Here is a 20,386-nt window from a genome sequence, read left to right as displayed (position 1 = left end):
GGAAAAGCCCTAGAGGCAGCCCTGGGAGTTGGTGTCAGAGTGCTCAGCACCACGTCGGGGCCGTGCAGTATCATGCAAGGGCAATGCTCCACGGCAGCCACGCAGCAGCACGGTGCTCAGAGGAAGCTGTCCAGACTGGATGGGGCAGCTCCGGGGCCGGAAAAGCACAAAATATCATTTTACTCTAAAAAGAGAAGAGCTGGAGGTAGGAAATTATAGGCTAAGGGTTTTGGTCTGCCCCCACGCACTGCTGGCAGCTCAGCCCACGGCCCCTTTGCTCGAAGCAGGCAGAAGAGAGCACCCAGTGTGTCCCCCCTGATCCCTGCTGAGCCCTGCAGGAACGGGAAAGCTTTAGCACTGGCCCAGCCCTCGCACCCCCCAGTGCTTCCATCTTCTCCCCTTGCAAAACCCGCTGTGCAGCGACGGCAGGGAGCTGCTCCCAGGGAGGCAGGAGCCAGGGGGGACAACCAGCACGAGCTCAACACATGCCAGCAAAAGCACATTCTGTTCTTCACCCAAAATACACTTTTCTTTCACTTACAGGGAATTTGGGGCTGACTTGACCCCCGTTGGTGTCCATGACATTGGCAGCGGTGCTTGGACAGACCCCTGGTGCACTGAAAGGAGTTTTCAGCCTCCCTGACCCCTGCCTCCCTGGCATGGCTGAGCCCAATGGGCTTCAACATCTACAGAGCAAACAGCTCCCCAGCAGAGTGCCAGTCCTTTTTTGTGCGGTGCCCCTCGCTCCTGCTGAATCCGGGCTCTTCCTGACCATCTCCCAGCTGACGCTTGCAGCAAAACCTCCAAAACGTGGCTGCAGGCACCGTGCCGCTGAGCGCCAGCCTGGCTGCAGCCGGCTCCAGCTCCACCAACGATGCTCAGCACCAAAACCAAGCGCCTGAGCAAACTCTCCCTGCTCCCACCCAGCTGCTGATGAGCGGGATGGATGCGAAGTTGGGCGGGATGGGGACGGTTTGTATCGATGAATCCCTTCTCCCAGCCTGGTATCCCACAGAGCCCTCGCAGGAGGCAGCTCTAGAGGAGCATCCCAGTGGGACTGGGAATGTCCCCATCCCTTCCAGGGCCCCCTCTGCTGCACTGCCCTCCGCAGCCATGGCACAGCTATGGGCAACTCCTTTCAGAAATGCTCCTCGGGTTTTTACACCCGCTCAAGGACTCAAAACCACACCAGCAGAGCTTCCCAACTGCCCTCCGGCTATGGAACCGCAACCACGGCAAACACCGGCAGATCCTCCTCCCTGCCCCAAAGAGGAGCTGCCTGCACACCCCGTGCCTCTCCCTCCTGCATCCTACATTCTCTATCTTTTGAGCAGGGCCAGCTCAGAGCAGCTCTGCTCCATCATGCAGAATCACAGAATCATCCAGGTTGGAAAAGAGCCTTGGGATCATCGAGTCCAACCCTCAGCCCGACTCTACAAAGTTCTCCCCTACACCACATCCCCCAACAGCTCATCCAAACGACCCTTAAACACACCCAGGGGTGGGGACTCCACCCCCTCCCTGGGCAGCCTATTCCACTCTCTGACCACTCTTTCTGGGAAACATTTGTTCCTCATGTCCAGTCTGAACCTCCCCTGTTGCAGTTTAAAGCCGTTCCCTCTCGTTCTGTCACTAATCACCTGTGAGAAGAGACCAGCACCACCCTCTCTACAACGTCCTTTCAGGGAGCTGTAGAGTGATGAGGTCTCCCCTCAGCCTTCTCCTCCTCACACTGAACAGTCCCAGCTCCTTCAATCGCTCCTCACAGGATTTATTCTCCAGGCCCTTCCCCAGCCTCGTTGCCCTCCTCTGCACTCACTCCAGCCCCTTGAGATCCCTCTCGTATTGAGGTGCCCAAAACTGGACACAACACTCCAGGTGTGGCCTCACCAGTGCAGAGCACAGGGGGACTATCACCTCCCTACTTCTGCTGGTCACACTATTTATAATACAAGCCAGGATGCCGTTGGCTTTCTTGGCCACCTGGGCACACTGCTGGCTCATGTTCAGCTGCTTGTCAATTAGAACCCCCTGGTCCTGGCCCTTCTCCTCCTCCTCCCCTACAGAGGAACTGTGAAAGCAAACCAAAACCCCCCACTTTCAGCAAGGATGCTGTCTGGTCCCAACCACGCAGGTGCTGCCTCTGGCTTACTGGTATGAGCGTGGAAACCAGCCAGTGCTACGAGGCAGCGTGATGGTGGGGACGGTGGGGGGCCGGGGCTGCGAGTGACCAGCTCTGCCCACCAAAACGCTCTCCTCTCCCACGGCGCAAATACCAGGGTGCTCGTGCTCCAGCACAGTGGGAGAAATCAGCCTTGGTACTGGCAGCTGAAGGCTGCAGAGATGGAGAAGCTGCGATCCTTGGGGGCAGCCCTCAAGGGAGTTTAGACACCCTGTGCCTAGTTTCAGGTTCTCTTTTTTTTTTCAATTAAAAAGCACAAGTTTTTAGTCAGCAGTGTCTGAACTGAAGGGAACTCAGCTCAACCCTTCCCACAATGGCTTTATGACCCCACAGCAAATAAGGAAAGCTTCACAACCTACAATTTTGGGGAACGTGGGCAGCACTGGATGAGAGGCCAGTGTGGACGGGGAGGCTCCAGGGGACAGAGGTGGCCGTTGGTGGTGGCAGGCACAGAAAGTACTTCGGCACCCAGAGCACCCCTGCTCCATTGCATCTGTCACCCTCCCACCCCCACAACCAATGCAAAAGCAAATTTAGGAGAGGACTGAAGCTACAGCTGGACCCCAGTCCCTGTTATTCCAGGCTGGAGCAGCTCCAGGGCTCTGGCCACAATTCCACCCGACCGCAGCCAGAAGTGAACACTGGCCCCAGCATGGCAGTGCTGCTCCAGCTCTGGGCCGCATCCCCTGCCACCCCCTCAGCTCCCCTGCGAGGCTCATCGTGGCACCCATGGGATGGCAGAGCCCTTCACGCAGCTCTGGGGCTCAGCCCCGTCCTGCAGCTGCCCTGGTGAAGGTGCTCCCCGCCCGGTGCTCTCGCTCGGGATCACCCTTTATTAGGGGTGTCCTGAAAAACCCGGCTCCAAGCCCGCTTGTGCGGAAGACTGAGCATGCACAGAGCAACAGGGATGATCCCCTCCTCTAAGGTTTCTGTGCTGCAGACACGGCTGTGGAGGTGGTTTGCTCCAAACCACCTGGCAAAGGCAGCAAATCCTCCAAGCCCAGCGTGATGCCCCAGCCACGGCAGCAAACTGGGCTCTATCAGGGCTCTCAGACCCAGGAGCTCCTCAGGGGCTGCAGATCCCTGCGCAAGGAAAGCAAGGCTGCCAACGAACACCTTTGTTTGGATTTGGGAGCCCGTGCAAAAGTCTGACCCATAACATCCTTCAGCGAGAAACCTACTCTTCACTCACATGGTGCATAAAGAAACCTCCGTTCAACCCTGAACCTCCCAGTTTCATGTGCTCTCACCCACTGGAGAACAGGGCACGGCAGCCCCAAGCCACCTGCTCCAAACCACAGGCTTTTCAGCCCATTATTGCTGCCCAAGAGCAAGCAGCGGCTCCGAAACCCTTCCCGCAGCGTTGGAGGAAAAGCTGCGGGAAGTGGCAGCTCATTCACAATAAAGGTGGGGAAGCACCAGGCTCCGGGGGGGGGGAAGATCCCAAAATTTCACCCTCTGGCGACGTTTGGGAGTGCACCCCAGCACTGTGCCCGGCCACCTCTGCTGAGGGATGCTGCAGGGGCACAGAAAAGCCCCCAGCTCCATCTTAAATTCCATGTTATTGGATGAAATACTCCTTTAGAGCAACACCCCCTTCCTGGAAAGAAGTTCCCAGCAAAGCCCGGCGTTACCACCGCTGGCATCCGCGTCCCCAGCAGCCAGTCCAGGCGTGGCTGATGCCATCCCCAAGGTCTTGGTGTGGAGAAGAGCAAAAGCATGGCCATTGCCATGAAAAGCAGCAATTTTTGGCCCGGGGAAGCAGCCTGCGTGTCCCTCCAAGGGCTGGGAAGAGGAAGCAGTGATAAGAAAAGCTGCTGTGGTACCCAACAGCAGAGCTGGAGCATCCCTGCTGCCACTGACCACGAGAGCAGCCCCAGCCCGCGGGGAGGGCATCGCTGCTCTACCTCCCCTCATCCCGAGCTGCTTCTGGGCATTGATAAACTCTACGCAACCCCTTAAAGAGGAACTTTAGATTAAAAACAAGATAAAAGGGAAGGAAATGCAGACAGTATCAGCAGTCCTAGGGCACGCCATGAGCCTCTGACTCAGCCAGAAGCAGTTCTGGGTGCTCCAAGCCAAGCACCAGAGTAAAAGAGGGTGGTTGTTGCTTTGCTTTTTAAAAATAAACCTCAGGGAATAAGGAGCAGATCTCGTTACAAGGACGAAAGCAACGCTCCTGATGGCCTGGTTGAGGGTATGAAGCAGCAGGACCTGCACTTGGAGCCCAGAGACTCCTCCCGGCTCTGCCAGCGGCACAGAGAGAAGCTGCTGTTTACACGGTGGGAGCTGTATGAGACAAGCTCCTTACTTGGCCGCGACCATGAAGGCTACCTACCACCCTGCTTACTCTCTGCTGCCTCGTAAAGATTTTGGATTGGGTCCACATACCGCGTTTCAGCCTCTCTGCAGACATTAAAAAGTCCATTCTCCCCGCACCCTGCCCGGGACACGGACAAATCAATGCATTCCATGGGGGATGCTTGGCCTTGGGCAGCTCAAATGACTCGCCCACAGCCGTGGCAGGGGACAAGGGAGTCAGGAGCCCCAGGATCCGCCCTCTGGCACCCAGCAAAGGGTGGAAGGATGTAAATTTTCCCCAAATTTCCCCCAGACCCTCTCCAGGCTCCAGCCCTGCAGCGGCTGCATGCATCTGGAGGCGGAAATCCCGGGTTTGCGGACTCCCTGGGAGCGCAGGGAGAGGAAGGCAGCACCATCCATCCACGGGGCTCCAGCCGGGATGGAGGAGTGTGATGGACCCACCGAGAGCACAGCGGGGAGGGGCAGAGGATCCCTCCCAGGACACGGTGGCCAGGCTCGCCATCAGTGTCCCGTCCCACGTTTGTGCTCTCACCCAGCCACAAAATCCTGGCAGTGGCAGCCTCGGCCACGGCCTGGGGGGACCACTCTGGCCCCAGCTCGTCTGGCCACCCCCAATTTGCTCGCCCTGAAGCATCGCCCACCAGCAACGCAGACCCCCCAGCCAGAAAATTCATGGCCACGTCCAGGGACATGATGTGACACGTGGGACAGTCCCGACATGTGTCCCCACTGACATGGTTCCAGTACAGTTGGCTGAAAACTACCAAATTTTTCAAAACTACTAAGGAAACTCCCCAAAAGAAAGAAAAGAAAAAAGATCCAGAGATTTCTCCTCCCGTGTTTCTCCAGCACCATTGTATTAACAGCCTGAGTGGTGCTGTGGGTGTCTCAGGACGGGGTATCCCCCATTTCACCAAAACCAAGCACATTTACATAAGCAAGGATGAGCCCCTGGTGTCCCACAGCTTGTTTTTTGTTTTTTTTTTTTTCAATTAAAATTATGTTTATTATGAAGCTTTTCTCACCAGGTGCTCTTTGCTTGCCTCATGCCCTTGCCATGCTCAAGGGCAAGACTGGGGTAATCGGGGTTGTTTCCTGCAGAGCCCGAAGTCGCTGTGTCTGGATTCAGGCAGAGGGAAGGGAAGGGCTCGATCTCCCCACTCCCAGTCTCAGCACCATCCTGCAAACGCCCTGTTTTACACTGAAAATCCCATTTATGTCCTGGTTGTGATAGCATGAAGTGCAGCGCAGGACTGAGCTCTCGCCAGGACAGGGATGAAAGGGGCATCTGTGACCCCCACAAACAGCCAAACTTTCGCTCCGGGGCTAAAGAGTACTCCCAAGAATTTGCAAGTCAATCCACTAATCATTTTCTAATCCTTAATTAATTAAAGATGGGTCCTTTAAGAAAAAGAGCATCTGTGTGGGTCTCTTTTGGGCTCTGAGCAATCTTAAGAATGAGAAAAATGTCGATGCTCCGCAGTCTCAGCACAGTTCAAATTAATTAAAATCCTGCTTCTCAGCCGCACGTGAAGAACGAAATTTTACAAATTGCTTCAACAACCTTTTGAGGAAAACGGCCGGGTCGGGACAGGCTCGAGCGGGCAGTGAGGGCGGCCGACGCAGACGCTCCTGCTCCCACCCGAGCATCGGCCGCGCTCGATGGAGCCAAGCGGGGTGCGATGCACCGGGGAGCGGCACCGGCACCTCCGGCAGAGTCGCCGACGTGGGCAACAGCCCCTCGCTGCCCTTCTCCGAGCACCCACCGAGTCACCGGAGCCAGAGTCTCCCACTATGGATTTATCAGCCGGAAAAGATGGTTTAGCAGACAGCAATTATAGCCCCTCAGCAGCCATTTGCTTTGATTCTGGGGCAATAAGTTTCCCTGGAAAATATTTAAGAGGGAAGGCAGGAGCGTGCCTCTGCCCTGCAGGGAAAGGTACAAAATCCAGCCAGAAATAAAGATGAAGAGAGAAACCAGCAACGTGGCTTTAACCATCACCCAGACCTCACGCCTGAAAGTGTCTTGAGTGCCAAGGCGGCACCTTCCCGTGGGAAACCTCCTGGGGCCACCACGCCACTCTGGGTGACTTTTGGGGGGGACAGTTTTGCCTGGAAGGCTCAATCTCTTTTGCTTTTTCTTCTTGTAATTCTGGTGTGAGCAGCTGAGGCTGCGAGCGTGCCCGGGGCAGCGAGGCCCCGGCTGTGCCCTGCGCCCAGCCAGGCACGGAGCCGCTGTGCTCTTGGCAGCAAAACCGACACCTTCGTTCCCCTTTCCCGCTCCCAAATAATCCAAAGATCAAGTTATAATTCCTTGGAGCTGCGTTTGCCATGCACCAAGCTATTCTTTCCATTGCAAAGAGGAAAACGGGGTGGAGGGAGCTTCACGCAGAGGCTGCTCTGTTTGTTTTACAGGCTGTAAATTCTTCCCCGGGTCCCTTTCACCCCCTCCCCTGGCCACAAAGCCAACGGGGCAGCCCCCGCCCGCGGGTCCCGCACGGGGCACTGGCCACAGCTGATCCAAAGCCCCAGCAGCGCCGTGTCCCCGCAGTGACACGGGGACCTCGTCCCACCAGCAGCCACGGCAAGACGGGAGCTGCTGCCTCAGTTTCCCCCAAGACCGGCTGCAGAGACGGGGCAACCAGTGGCGATATCCCACCGAGGAGCCACAAACCTCCTGCTAAAAGCCCTGCTCCGGCTTCCCGGCTGTCCCGGAGGCGAGGATTTGGCATGAACCCCTCGAGGAAGCGACAGCTCCCCGGGGAAAGCAACGCCGTCTGCCGGGCCAGCCCCCGCGGCCCCCGCCGACAGCGTCCTCACAAAAAAAAAAAAAAAGGATTTTTGGGCCTAACCCAGCCCGATCCCCGAATCCCAGCGGGGATCCTTTCCGAGCTGCAAACCCAGCCTGCTGCTGGGGGGCCTCGGATGCGGCACCTCCGCTGCGCCATCCCCTGCGCCCGTCACCCACCGGGTCCGAGCCAGGCCTGGTGCTGGGGAGAGCAGCGGAAAAGCGGGGATGGCGGGTGGGGGGGGTAAGAATCGAGGGTGCTTGCACCCCACCCGCCAGCGGGACGCCCAGCGCCAGCGGCACAGGCCGGAGGCAGCTGAAAGCCGCCTTGTTCCTTGCCCTGCCCCGGCGCGGGGTCGGCCGCCACCGCGCTCCCGCCACGCCGCCACGAACCGCCGGGACAGAGGTGCCTCTGTCCTCGGGCTCGCCAGACCTGGATCCCACCGACATTTTTTAGGGCGAAACAGCCAGAATTGGTCCTTATAGGTAGCTAAGCTCTGCTGAAACCAAGTAACCCACTTAAAACCCACAGAAGGAGGAAATCACGGCCTTCAATTCAGCTGCAGAAAGTTGGGGGTTCAGCTGAGATGTCTCCAGCCAGCAGTAAACCCTGGCCCTGCTCCCCTGGACCTACTCCGGGGTACAGGGGTCTCCTTCCCCATCACCTCCTCCTTTCTCCATCTCTCAGACAGATTCTCCTGGCCCTGCGCCTCCGATCCCGGGCTGGGTCCCTCGCGTGGCGCGGGATCGTGGCCCAACAGCATCGCCCCACAAAGCCACAGCAACCCCCCGTGTGTCCCACGCGATGCTCAGCCCCCGGCGGCTGCTGGGCCGGGGGGCGAGGGGAAAGCAGGGGGCAAGGGGGGAGGAGGGGAGCTGTGCCCTCCCGAGCTGCCATTTCTAAATCTGCTTTGGATTTGCTGAACGTACTCTAATAAAACAGGCCAAGGGTTTAAGGTTGTTATTGTTCAGGCAAAAATTTCCAGTTTTGCTCTTTTTTTTAAAAAAAAAAAGTTTTCTCAGTAGGGCCAAATTAATCCAAGGAAGCAACAAAAGCCGTTCCTCGCTTCTGTGCAAGACTATCCTGGGGTAAAAAGTGTCTCAAATGGCAATTCCAGGGGCCGTCCCGAGGAGCCTCAGGCGTCTGGCACATGGTGTCTTTAGACGGTTTAAAAAAAGAAAAAAATACAACCCGTTGCCTTTATTGTGAGAAGCTAAAAAAAAAAAAAAGGAAATCTGCAAATACCCGCTCGGGCCCCGATCCCGCGGGGCACTTTTCTAAAGGATTAACACGCCGGGAGGGGGGCGGGGGTCAGGATGAGAGAGGAAAGAAACCTCCAACAAAACACTTCGGCCCCTTCCCGACCTCCCCCTCCGCGAAGTGCCCTCCCCGGGGAGACAAAAGGCCGGAGCGGGGCTACGGGGCGCTGCGGGCCGGCGGCCGCCCCCGGCCCCCCCCCGGAGCCGCCCTGGGCCCCCCCCGCAGCCGCGGAAGCGTTTCCGCCGGGCTCGCCAGACGCTGCGTGGCCGCACGGCGCGGGGAGTTAAACTAAAAATAATAAAAGCGAGCGAAAACGCAGCGGAACGGGGAGAAAACACGACACGGCGAAACTCGAGAAAACAAAACGCGGCGGAACGAACCGCGACCGAAGGAGGATGAAGTAAAACAAACCACGATAAAAGCAAATAAAACATTCCGGGAGAAAATAAACCGGAGCGATGTGAACCGCGCCGGAGCGAAGCGGGCCCCCCCCACCCCTTCCCCAGGCAGCGCCCCGCGGAGCCGGGCTGGGGGCGCCGAGCCCGTCCGGGGGGGCTCCCCCATCCCTCCCCACGATGGTTTCGCTCCTCGCCCCCCCCCCCCCCCTCCCCCCAATAATAATGAACTCGCGGAAGGGAGGGGGGGTGTCGGAAGAAGGGGGGGTCCGGTAGGGAGGAGGGAGCCGCGGTCCCACCTGGGTGCGCAGCGCCGAGCACCAGCTGGAGGCCGAGGAGGCAGCAGAGGGGGGCGCGGAGGGGCCGCGGTCCCGCCGAGCTGCGCCCCATGCCCGGCGCTGCCCCGCTCCGCGCCGCTCCGCGCCGCGCTGCTCCCTCGCCGGGGCCGGGGGACGGCGGAGGGGCGGGCGGGGAGGGAGGGAGGGAGACGACGGCGGAGGAGGAGGGACACCGAAAAGAGAGAGGGAGGGGAGAAGGGGGGAGAAAAAAAAAGTTTTAAAAAAATAAAATTAAAAAAAAAAAAAAACAAAACCGAAGCGTGTGCGCCGGCCTCAGACACTGCGTCAGCGGGAGCTGCGCTGCCCGCGCCGGTGGGCCCAGCCCAAAAACGCGGCGGGGGGAGCGGGGAGGCGGGGGCTGGGGCCGGCCGGGGGCTCCGCCGAGGGGGCGGCCGCGCCCCGGGCTCGGGGGGGCTCCCCGGGCTGCTGCGGGACAGCACCGGGGCTCGGCGGTGCGGGGTGGGGGGGGGGACGTTGGGGGGGTTTGGGGGCGAAGCAGGAGGCTGGCGGGATAACACAGCCCGGCCAGTGCACCCCTGCAAACCCCGGGGAGGGCTCGCTCCCCCCCCGCGCAGGGGCCGCGCAGCGTCCCCCTGCACCGCGGTGCCCCCGGGGCGAGGCCGAGGGTGCGTGGGAGATGCCCCCGGTGCCGCCAGCCCCACGCCGGGTCTCGCTGTGCCACAAGCAAGCGCCTGCCCCCGCCCAGGACCTCGGCCTGGGAGCCCGTCTCGGCGGCGAGAGGAGCCAGAGGCTGCTGCCACGCATTTTTGGTTGCACCTCTGGGTGCTTGGGGGGGTGTTTATTCCACCCCAAGTACAGCATTGCTGAGCCAACCCAGGGGGATCCTCCGCCATCCATCCATCCATCCATCCATCCATCCATCCCCACGGCACAGAGCGGGGCAGCTCCCGTCCCACCTGAGGATGGGGGATGCTGAGGTCAGACACAGCTCATTGCACCCTCCACGCACCCCGCTCGGGGAGCAGCCTCGTCCCTCCAGCCGTGGGGGTGCTGGTGTGGTGCTCCAGCTTCCCGGTGCTCCGCTGAGGAGCGTGGGGCAAAGATCATCCCACAGTGTCCAGTGTAGATCCATCCCATATCCAAGAGCTGAATATAAAAGGCTTTTAAACACTTCTAAATAAATTTTAAACTTTTGTTTTATCCCTTCAATCCAGCCCCCTGAAAGCCACCCAAAGAAGGCAGCATATGTGGAAAATGTTGGAAATCAGCATTTTTCTGGCTTGGTACAGCTGCCGGGCTGCGCGTTTCTGTGCGAGGAGGCCCGCTGCAACAGGAGCCGCATGGGCGCCGCAGATTCCTGCTCAGGGGGTTTCTTCGGTGCTAAACACCATTCACACCTTAAAAACCATCAGCACCAAACCAGCACAGCTGCTCACACCTTCCTGGAGGTCTGGCTGGAAGTAACGGGTCACCCTGAGGCACCTGGAAAAGATTCAACATTGCACCAAATGTTTGAACCAAATAAAAGCCCCAAATCCCTGAAACCTGGGAGGAGAAAATCCCCATCGGGCAGTCAGGTACCGCTCAGCTGGGCACTGCCCTGCCCAGCCCCTGGAGAGCTGGTTCTCCTCCATTTCTGGAGTGATCAAGACAGCTGTGAGTGGGGAAGTGGGAACATCTGGAAGTGTGGTGGGACCCAGGTTGGGTACATTGAGATTTTTTTGCTCAGGATTTTACTGGGAAGCCCCGGGGGACCGGCACAGGCTGGTGCCCACTATGTGCCCCCTGCACTCGAGGGTTGTGCTCAGACACATCTGAAAAGCAGCAAACTCACCCTTTCCCCGACAGCTGAAAGGGTCCAACTTCTGTCTCGGCATTGCCCGTGGTGTGGCAACGCAGCACGGTGCAAAGATGTGGTTGCACCGGTGTGGAAAGGGTGATGCCCGTCGTGCCATTCTCCTGGGAGCAGCCCTGAGGATGTGGGAGCCCTCTCCTTCTCCTCGAGCTCTCCAGGGATTTGGGCAGCGCAGGGGGAGGCACCTCAGACCTCGACACGCAGATTCTGCCATACAAAATTCAGGCGAGATGATGCTTTTCATCAGGCCAAGACCATGGCAGCGCTCCCTCGAGCAGGGAGCAGGATCTGGCCCTGGGACGGCGTGACACCGGGGATGTGTGTAAGCCAGCCACGTGTTGTTTAGCCATTCTTGTGAAAATAAATGAATGTGTTGTTTCCCAGCAAGGCAGGAAGGACCTGCAGACCAGTGCCAGGACGGGCTTTGGGGATGCAAACCCTCTGGGGGGGGCCCAATTAAGCACATCAGCATCTAGGCTGTTGGGTTTCTTTAAGCCAGGGATTATTTTTTAATTGAGGCAGCGCTGGGAGAACAGCCGCGCTCGCCCTCCACGGCTGGACGCGCGCCGGGGGCTGCCCACGGGGAGCGAGCGCGACAGCCCGGAGGGGAGGAGGGAATTGCCCGGATCCTCACTCCCATCCCTAAACTTTGGAGACCGCTCCTGGGGGATGGCACCGACTGAGGAGCCAGCGGCTGGACATGACGGAGCTGCGAGGTCCCACGAGGGGAACCTGCCCTCCATCCCCAACAGACCCGACATCCCTTTCCCGGGAGACGAATCCCATCCAGAGGAGGGGACGAATCCCATCCAGAGGAGGGGACGCGGCAGAGCTGAGAGGCTTCAGATCCTACGGAGCATCGTCACATCCTGGCCTGGTTCATCCCATGTCTTGGAGGCCGCTACACCGTGATAAGAAGGTAATTAGCACTTCCTAATAATTAATTCTTCCAGTGTGGACCAACAGCTCCTCACCTACTCTCCCCCTAATCCGGTTTAATACCAGATGAGTTGCTACTCATGGAGTGCATCGGGAGGAAATGCATTTTTCCCTTCCCCTGGGACATTTCCAAGCTGTCTGACCTCTCTGGCCCTAACGAGTTGCTGCCAGACGAGAGGACGCAGCCGCGTGCAGGGGAACGGCCGACTGCGCCGCCGGCCACGCTCGCGGGAGAGCTCCTGGCACCGGGCAACGGATGGGAACGACGGGCTCACCCAGCACTTGGGACATTCAGTGTCTGTGGCTGATTCCCGCAGTTGGAGCATCTGTATCTGTCCCCCAGCTGGAAAAATAAATGCTGTTTTCTGGCCAAAGCAACTTACCATATGGGGAGGGGTCACAGTGGGGGGGCTGTGATGGGACAGGGTGAAACAGCACTGGCTGGAGTGAAAGTCACCCTGCAGAAGGATTTGGAAAACATTTCCCAAGATGGATCCCCACCGTTTGGCTGGAGGTCTGCCCTGGTCAGGAGCACTGGCAGAAAATGGGTGAGTCAGGATGCTCAACTCCCCACAGGTTGGAAAATAAGTGTCACCAGTGAGTCGTGGGCTGCAGCCATTCGGGGTGGGAAAGAAAAACTGAGATTGGAAGCTGGGGTGCTCAATGGCAGCAAGGCACTGTGTGAGTTACTGAGTTTGGGGCTGAGACAGGGCACGTTTGGTGTTTGCTTGTGCCAGAGGTATTAGAGGACGGGATGCGGGGACCTGTGGACCAGGAGAGCAGAGTCTGTAGCACCAGGCTTGAGGGCAGATGCTCGGAAGGAAGGATCTGTACCGACCCATCAGCCACCTCTGAGGACTGGCAGGTCCAAAGCTTCTATTTTAGAGCTCAGGGAGGACATGGGGGCATGTTATACGACCAGGGAAGCTGCATGTCCTGCTGGATCGTGCTCTTCCAAGGGTGTTTCCCCCATCCCATGGTTCTCCGCAGGACTGGGAGCTCCAGGAGAGCTGCGCTGGAGAGCAAAGCCCTGCCTGCGGGCAGCGGCTGCCAAGGGGCTGCCAGTGCCACCGGCTTCGCTTCGGTGTGGCAAACGCAGCCGGGGACGGGCAGCACCTGCCAGGCTCCGCCGCGAGCTCAGCCCTCCGTCCGCGCCGCTCCGGCCTCATCCTGGCCCCCGAACGGGACTGGCCGGGCCAAGATCAACACCCACCTGGCAGGCGCCGCTGTGCTGAGGTCACTGCTTAGGGAAGAGGCCGTCTTGGCGTCTGCTGGCTCCTCTCTCCCCCGCGCCGGCAGCAGGGGAAGGCCACGTCGCTCTCCCTGCGTCGGAGACAGGCAGGGGATGGCCAGGACAGCCCCGTCCCAGCGATGGAGAGGGTTTCCCCCCCGAAGCTGCTGCCAGGCTCAGCGCTGTGGGTAGTGGGGGGCAGTTGGCAGCCTTTGGGATGTGGGGCTTGACACCAGTTTGCATTTGCACTCTTCTCTCCCAGGACGAGCCTGGGGGCAGCGTGCGGGGGTCAGCACTGGGTGATGCTGAGGGTTTGGTTTTCCCAAGCTCTGATGGGTTCAGCGCCCAGAGAGGGGTCTCAGTGCTGATGGCCGGGGGTCCACCGAGCAGGGGGGTGTCGGGGAGGCACCCTTGCCCACACTGCAGTTCGCTGCCCTTGCTCTTCACCTCAGTCCAGAAACACAATTTTTAAGATCATCCCCAGCTTTGCTCAACCCCCAGCTGGGGGTAGAAGGATCCTGGCCAAAAAGAAGGGCCGTTTCCCTGCCTCTAAACCGACTGTCCCCACGGCTCTTGCAAGGAGCAGATGGGGCTTTGCCAGCTGCTGGGGTCCCTCCAGGGGCTTGGTCAGCCCCACACACCCCTCGACCCCCTCCCCAACTCTGCTGACTCCCAGCACTGCAAAGGGGGGTCCCTTTGTGGGTGCCCTGTGCTGCAGCTCTCTGAGCTCTTTGCTGTTCTCTCTTCTGCAGCCCTCAAAAGTCAGGCAAGTTCAAGCTGCAAATAATTTATTAAAACCAGATGTGCTCATTCAAAGCTGCCACGAGGAATTTCAGGGCGCTCCAGCCCTGGGAGGGCCAGCGCCGAGATCCCTGCCCTTCCGCCGCGGGGGCAAGATGAGGCTGGGGGCTGCCCGGGGAGCAGAGCTGCCCTCTGAGCCCGCTGCCTCTCCTTCCTCCCCAGCCTCCCCAGGGCTCCTGGAAAGGGGCAGGGAGGAATTCCAGCCATTTGCAAGAAATTCGCCTTTTAGAAAAACACTTTCTCTGCATGACTCAAGAGCAAATTAGCAGAGCTGGGTTGCAGAGCAGGGAGGGAAGGCAGCTGGAGAGCCGCGGAAGACAGCACATCCCGAACGGCATCTTCCTCCTGCTGGAAGCAGGGATGGGATGGGGAAGCAGAGATCCCACCCTGTCCCGCAGCCCTTTCCAGCAGGAGCAGTGTGGTCCAGTGGCTACACAGTCAGCCCCAGGTGCTTTGTTTCCACCTCTGCCACTGTCTTACCTCATAACCACGGGCATGTCCCCTCCCACCTCTGTCCCTCACCAGTCCCTTTAGCCTGGAGGGGTTTTGGCATCAATCCCAGCCGGTCTCCTGGGTTTGGGTGCAATCGGGTGGATTTTCAGGATTAGCAGGAGCTGGGATGAGCCAATGCTGAACAAAGCAGGTTTTGAGCCCTGATCTCGACGCAGAGCTGAGCCAGGGCAAGAGCGAGGAGGTTGCCGACACTGTGTGCTCATGGCTCCCGCGCAGCCGGTGGCTTCGGTCAAGAGAGGACAGGGCTGAGCAAAGCTCTGCTTTTTTTCTTCCCGTGAACGCAAACCAGAGCCAAGCACCTCATAAACCCACTGCCTGCGTTCCCCGTGGTTGCTGGAGTGGGGATAGGAGATCTGGCCTGCACGCGAGGCAGAGTCTCCCCCTCTTCATGCTGCTGCTCCCCACAGCACCCCCACATTTCGACTCCATCAGTGCCTTTTTAGCTCCAGCTGGACCACTGCACCCCTCTGCCCCCTCCCTGCAGCCCAAGTAACAGCGGAGAGGAGAGCAGCTCCCGGCCAGGGCTGCCTGGGGGCTGGTGAGGTCCTGCCCGCACTGGTGGGGCAGATGGTGGCTGCCCTCTAGTTTCAGGCTTTACCAGATCAGCTCGAAGCACTGAACCTCCCCTGCACCAACCCAGCAGCCGGCAGGCGTTTGGAAACGAGGAGCAACAGGGCAATAGAAACACCGAGCTGCAGCCAAAGGATGGGGGGAGAAGAGAGACTGCAGCAACCCGTCCCACGGCAAGATGCAGGGCTGAGATGAAGACGAGCACGGAGGAGCGTGTGGCGCTGGCAGCGGGAGCAGCTCCTCACCAGACAGCACGCGCCAGCGGCTTTTCCCGGCCTTCGCGCCCCCGTGCAGTTAATGCATGAAATGAGAGCGTGTCTCAGCCCCAGTCCCGGCTCCCGCTCCCCCGCCCGGCACAGACAATAGCGTCCTTGTGGCCAAGACGCCTGTTTCTGGGTGTGAACGCGGCGAGGGGAGGCCGAGCGGCTCCGCGTTTGCTTGGCCTCTCACCCCCACCCAGGGCGATGGCCGTGGGGCACCCGGCTGCTCCTGAGGGCGAAGCAGAGACCGTGGAAATTCAGGGTCTGGGTGCAGATTCATTGGCAGTGGGTAGAAAAGGTTTCTCAGTGCAGGGTGGGGGTCAGGTCTGTGCTGGGTCCTGCTTCCACGTGCTCCAAATCTCCTCTGCCCCCCGCGATGGGAGTAGGGAGGTTTAAGTCAAAGCTGCTCGCATAGCACCCGGAAAATAACATCCTCCAGCAGCAAACCCCAGGGAGACACTGGCAGCGGTAGCAAACCTCACATCGAGGGTTTGCCAGGTCACAAAATAAACTGGGACTGGCCCATTTGGCAGAAAGCAGCTCATTTCATAGCGTGACTCCTAACCGCTAACATAGGAGGCGAAGCATCCAGCGAGGCAGCCCCTCAGTCAGTCGCGTTCCCGCTGGCATCAAGCTGAGCGTGGGATCCCGCGTCCGTCCCCGCTCCCGGGCTCGCCACGCAGGCGGGGTGGCTATCTGGCCCCGAGGCCTGGCCACCACCACAGGACGCTGGGGCATTGGCCGCCAAAGCCCCGCCGCCGTCTCCCCCTGCCCAAATCTGCGTCGCATCATCCAAACTGGCACGGGGTGCCAAAAAATAATCAATTGCAGCAGCGGGGAGGGAGCTGAGCTGCTCTCGGTGTTCGGTTTCACTCGCGCTCAGCTGAAAGCTGACTGTAACTTCAAGTGCAGCGAGGGTGACGTCAGGTTGGCGGCAAAATCCTGCTCCCCAGCAACTCTTCCCCCACAGGAACCAGGCTCTGGGGGGCAGGTACTGCCCCGCTTCGCAGGGGGGAGGCGCAGGGATGCCCCGCACAGAGGCTGGGAGATGCCTGCAGAGGTGCTGGGCACAGGAACTGACCTTCTCGTTAATAGTCCAGATATAAGCAGACTTGACATCTTCAGCTGCCAAGGTCCTTTTCATTTTCTATTGTATGTTTTTTTTAAAGCTGACAAGACAGCCATAAAAAAATTAAAGGAGCTGCGTTTCTCCTCATTACTCAGAATGGTTATTCTGGGTGACTGCGACCAGAGCCTCGGGTGCCCGTGGGCTGGGGAGGGGCCGGCGGGTTGCGGCCACCGCCTCTCGGTGCAGTCAGCCAGGGCACGGGAGTTCAACACAAATTTTCATCAACAGACACAAAAAAGGTGGGTTTTATGCCCTGAACATACATAGCTTCTAAAGGCAGTTGCTACTCTACTGGAAACGAGGGACAAACCCACCTTGGATGTCTGTCTCGATGCTCCAGAACATCAATGCCGGTAATTAAATAAGACTTGGTAATTTTCAGCGATTCCCCCCTCTGACGCAGGGATCTCACTGCTCTGAGCTGTTGAATGCAGCCTTCCTCTATCCTTCCTCATCTTGTCCTGTGTCACCTCCGCGCAGCCACTGTAAGAGAGCTTGTGCCAACGCTATGAAGAGCAAACCAGTAAGAGCCAAGCAAATCAGTTTCTTAAAACTTATTTTAATATCCATGTCTCATCTGTTGGGTAGAGCCAAAACAGTCTGGCCTGGTTTTAAGTTACAAATTCTTCATACACTTTCTTTAAGTAAATGAACAGTGTGGCAATAGGGTCTGTTATTGGAAGTGAAACCCATATTAACAAGGAAGGGGTCACAGCCAGAATTCTACCAGGGTTCTTCACTGCTGTCAGCCCCGGGAAAGGCCAACGCTGTCCCCAGGCCCCTGGATGGGTGTCGCACAGCAGGAATAAATGCATCTGACACAAAACTAATCACACCCACAGAGATAGCACACACTGTATGTCCAAGAAACAACGGGGCCGGGATAGAAAAAACCCTTTTAGAATTCTCCCTGATGTGGACAGACACCAAATCATCAGCTTCAGCAAACGGGATGAAGCATCAACCCTGATTTTGCCTGACAAGAGGCTGAAGGGACATGGTGAAGCGCTGCTTGCTAAACAGTTAACTTCTGGAATAGAGCAGCAAGGATAGCAAGAGCTAAGAAATTATGGCTGAGGATTTAAAGATGCAGTATTTCTTTTCTTTGTTTAGAACACTGCAGTTTAGAGACCACCTTAATACAGCTGCATGTGAATACATCCAATTAAAAGCCCAAGAGTCACTACAAAAATAGTAATAAAAATCAAAGCAGCAGAGTTCTCCACTTTCCAGGTCCATTGCTTAATTTCAACAGAATCCTCCATTTTTCAGTTAACTTAACGTTCCTGATCAGGTTTAAGCGTATTTGCAGACGATGGCTTACAGTAAGGCAGACAAGTGGTAGTTGTCTCTGAAAGTGCGTGACGGAGAACATCGCTTGCCCCGAGAATGCCATTGGGGTGCCGGGCACCCCAAAGGGCCCCCGCGCTGCTGGCGCGGCGGGTACAATCCTGGAGGTGCCACGGAGAGGACAGTCCACACCACAGTGGTCTGGTATTGGCTTAGGAAGTGCGCACAGGGCAACTTGTTTTTTAAACACCACCCTGAATTGCAGTAGTGCACCGCTCGGCTCCCTCCCGAGACAAACCTTGCTCTTGAACACTGCATCTTTAAATATTTCTGGCTCTGAACTCCTGCCACATGTTAGGAGCGCTCCAACCTGGCTGCCACATGTTCAAGTGCTGTGCTTTTTGTGTGTGTTTTCAGTTTTCCTTCGATGTGGGGGGACAAGGGGGCAGAGTGGGGACAAGAGGCTTGCGTTTCACAGCAGGCAGACTCCAGCTGAAGGCGTAAGGTCCCTCCAGGCAGATTACAGAAGGGAGACAAAGAGCATGATCAGGGTGTTTGCTCCCTTCAAGAACACTATCTCATTCCCTCTCATTTGAGGGCAGATGCAGCGATGGCAGCAAGTTAGGAACAAGTTAGGAACGTCAGCAAGTTTTAAAAGAGAAGTGTTAAGGGAGAGAGGAAGCTTTGCTGCCAAGTCACCTGAGAAGAGCAGACAAGTCTTCAGCTTCAGATTTTTATAACGTGAACAAGGTATGTACAGTACTGCACGAGCACAGATCACACCCGGGATCAACTGAGCTGTGCTCTGATTCTTCCCCGTTCGCTGCCTGCCTTTTCAATGGTCAACAGGTATCACGCTCACGAGAGCAGAGAGCACGTCGTGAACATGCCAGGGGGTGTTTTCAAAAAGAACAGCACTTCAAATAAATTAAAAAGGTGCAACCGTTGTGAGAGCTATGAAGCAGCAGCTGAAAACCTTGTGGCAGTCTGAGCTGTGATCCGCTCTGATCACAGGAGATCTACGTAGGCCTGTTCTCCTTTGGGCTTCACCGCCCTCCTGAGAAGGTGAATTATTCGTTAAGAGGCCACCCCAAGGGAGCAGAAAAGCTGCACCATCCGCAGAATGGACACTGCCATGAACCTGCTAATATGGGTTTCACTTTGAGACCAGAAAACTGTTTTCTTCCAAAAAATTGTTATTTTTAAAAAACTGAAATTAATTAGGGGTAAAACACTAACTCTAGTGCCATGAACAGGCAGGATCAACTTTTTTCCCCTCCAAAGGGCAAAGAGTCATATACCATCCCCAGCTGAACCTTGGTGCTTCGAGCTTTTCAGGAGATGTTACCTAAACTTTATTAAAAGAAAAAGAACAATGTTTAAATATCAACACTGGACTAGCCCAGTCTTTTTCCAAAGTCCACATTCTTCATATGAAGCACACACGGCGTCCTGGATTCCCCAAGGCTGCATGTTCAGAAGTTCACAGTACATGGAACCATGTCTTTTTGTATTTTCTTGAGTTTCCCCTCCTTGCTCAGAGCAGCCACCCTTTTGTGGTCATTTACTGGATAAACCTCAAGCCATCTCCTATCCACATGGCTTGGCCTAGATGACGAAGGTTTTCTTGATGAGAGTTGATGTTGTCATGCTCTATGGATGGAAAAAAGCAAGAGAAAAAAAGCACCTGGTACAGGCTTCTTGAGACCCTTCCAGATTCCTCTATTCCAAAGCTGTTTCTGAAAGTCTTTTTGCCGGTTTCTCAAGCAGTTTTTGGCCTATTACTCTGTCTCAGTTTGAAGAGCTGTTATTGGATGATCCAGAGGTTGATGCAATCGCAGCTCCAGCTGGGCTGCTTGTGGATACAGATTTGCGGATGTGAGGCAGCAAGTATGGGTCACAGGCCAGCTGCTGGACATCTATCCGATCCTCCTTTCGGTAGGCCAAACAGCGTCTGATAAATGCCTGCAGACACCCCAACGGCAAAACAAGAATTAGTAGACGGACAGAAACAGGAAGCTTTCTTTGACTGATAACTCTTTGGGAGTGGGGCCAATCTGACAACCCCAACGCTGAGATTCCTTCCCCAGTGAGCACAGAGACAGCCTGAATCACAGAATCATTTCAGTTGGAAAAGCCCTTGAAGCTCCTCCAGTCCAACCATGAACCTCACCCTGACCGTTCCCAACTCCACCAGATCCCTCAGCGCTGGCTCAACCCGACTCTTCAACCCCTCCAGGGATGGGGACTCCCCCCCTGCCCTGGGCAGCCCATTCCAACGCCCAACAACCCCTTCTGCAAAGAAATCCTTCCTAAGAGCCAGTCTGACCCTGCCCTGGCGCAGCTTGAGGCCATTCCCTCTTGTCCTGCCGCTGGGTCCTTGGCTCAAGAGACTCATCCCCCCTCTCTGCACCCTCCTTTCAGGGAGTTGGAGAGGGCCAGGAGGTCTCCCCTCAGCCTCCTCTTCTCCAGACTAAACCCCCCCAGTTCCCTCAGCCGCTCCCCATCAGACCTGTGCTCCAGACCCTGCACCAGCTCCGTTGCCCTTCTC

At 57.4% G+C, this 20,386-nt stretch overlaps 2 protein-coding genes and 2 long non-coding RNA genes across 10 annotated transcripts in view; 1 reads left to right on the top strand and 3 right to left on the bottom strand.

Moving 5' to 3' along the window:
* MRC2 (mannose receptor C-type 2) overlaps nucleotides 1-9,946 on the bottom strand; it is a 31,407-nt gene extending 21,461 nt beyond the window's left edge. The window contains exon 1 of the mRNA XM_074849682.1: nucleotides 9,248-9,946. Coding sequence (XP_074705783.1) covers nucleotides 9,248-9,338 — 91 coding nt within the window. The 5' untranslated portion in view covers nucleotides 9,339-9,946. The remainder of the gene's footprint in view (nucleotides 1-9,247) is intronic.
* A 491-nt stretch (nucleotides 9,947-10,437) lies between these two features.
* LOC141934415 (uncharacterized) lies at nucleotides 10,438-11,427 on the bottom strand. Its single transcript, XR_012626313.1, has 2 exons — nucleotides 11,082-11,427; nucleotides 10,438-10,729 (listed from the first exon to the last, which is right to left on the bottom strand). It is a non-coding gene; the product is annotated as an uncharacterized LOC141934415 (long non-coding RNA).
* Nucleotides 11,428-11,909: 482 nt separating this feature from the next.
* LOC141934074 (uncharacterized) lies at nucleotides 11,910-12,415 on the top strand. The gene is made up of 2 exons (XR_012626276.1): nucleotides 11,910-12,021; nucleotides 12,108-12,415. It is a non-coding gene; the product is annotated as an uncharacterized LOC141934074 (long non-coding RNA).
* A 4,669-nt stretch (nucleotides 12,416-17,084) lies between these two features.
* Nucleotides 17,085-20,386, bottom strand: part of TLK2 (tousled like kinase 2) — a 44,406-nt gene continuing 41,104 nt past the window's right edge. For all 7 annotated transcript variants that reach the window (XM_074849899.1, XM_074849905.1, XM_074849906.1 and 4 more), the window contains one exon: nucleotides 17,085-19,800. In XM_074849899.1, coding sequence (XP_074706000.1) covers nucleotides 19,627-19,800 — 174 coding nt within the window. In that variant the 3' untranslated portion in view covers nucleotides 17,085-19,626. The remainder of the gene's footprint in view (nucleotides 19,801-20,386) is intronic.

This window comes from Strix aluco, chromosome 24 (genome assembly GCF_031877795.1).
Source record: "Strix aluco isolate bStrAlu1 chromosome 24, bStrAlu1.hap1, whole genome shotgun sequence".
Lineage (NCBI taxonomy): Eukaryota > Metazoa > Chordata > Aves > Strigiformes > Strigidae > Strix > Strix aluco.
This window is presented reverse-complemented; position numbering and strand designations above follow the sequence as displayed.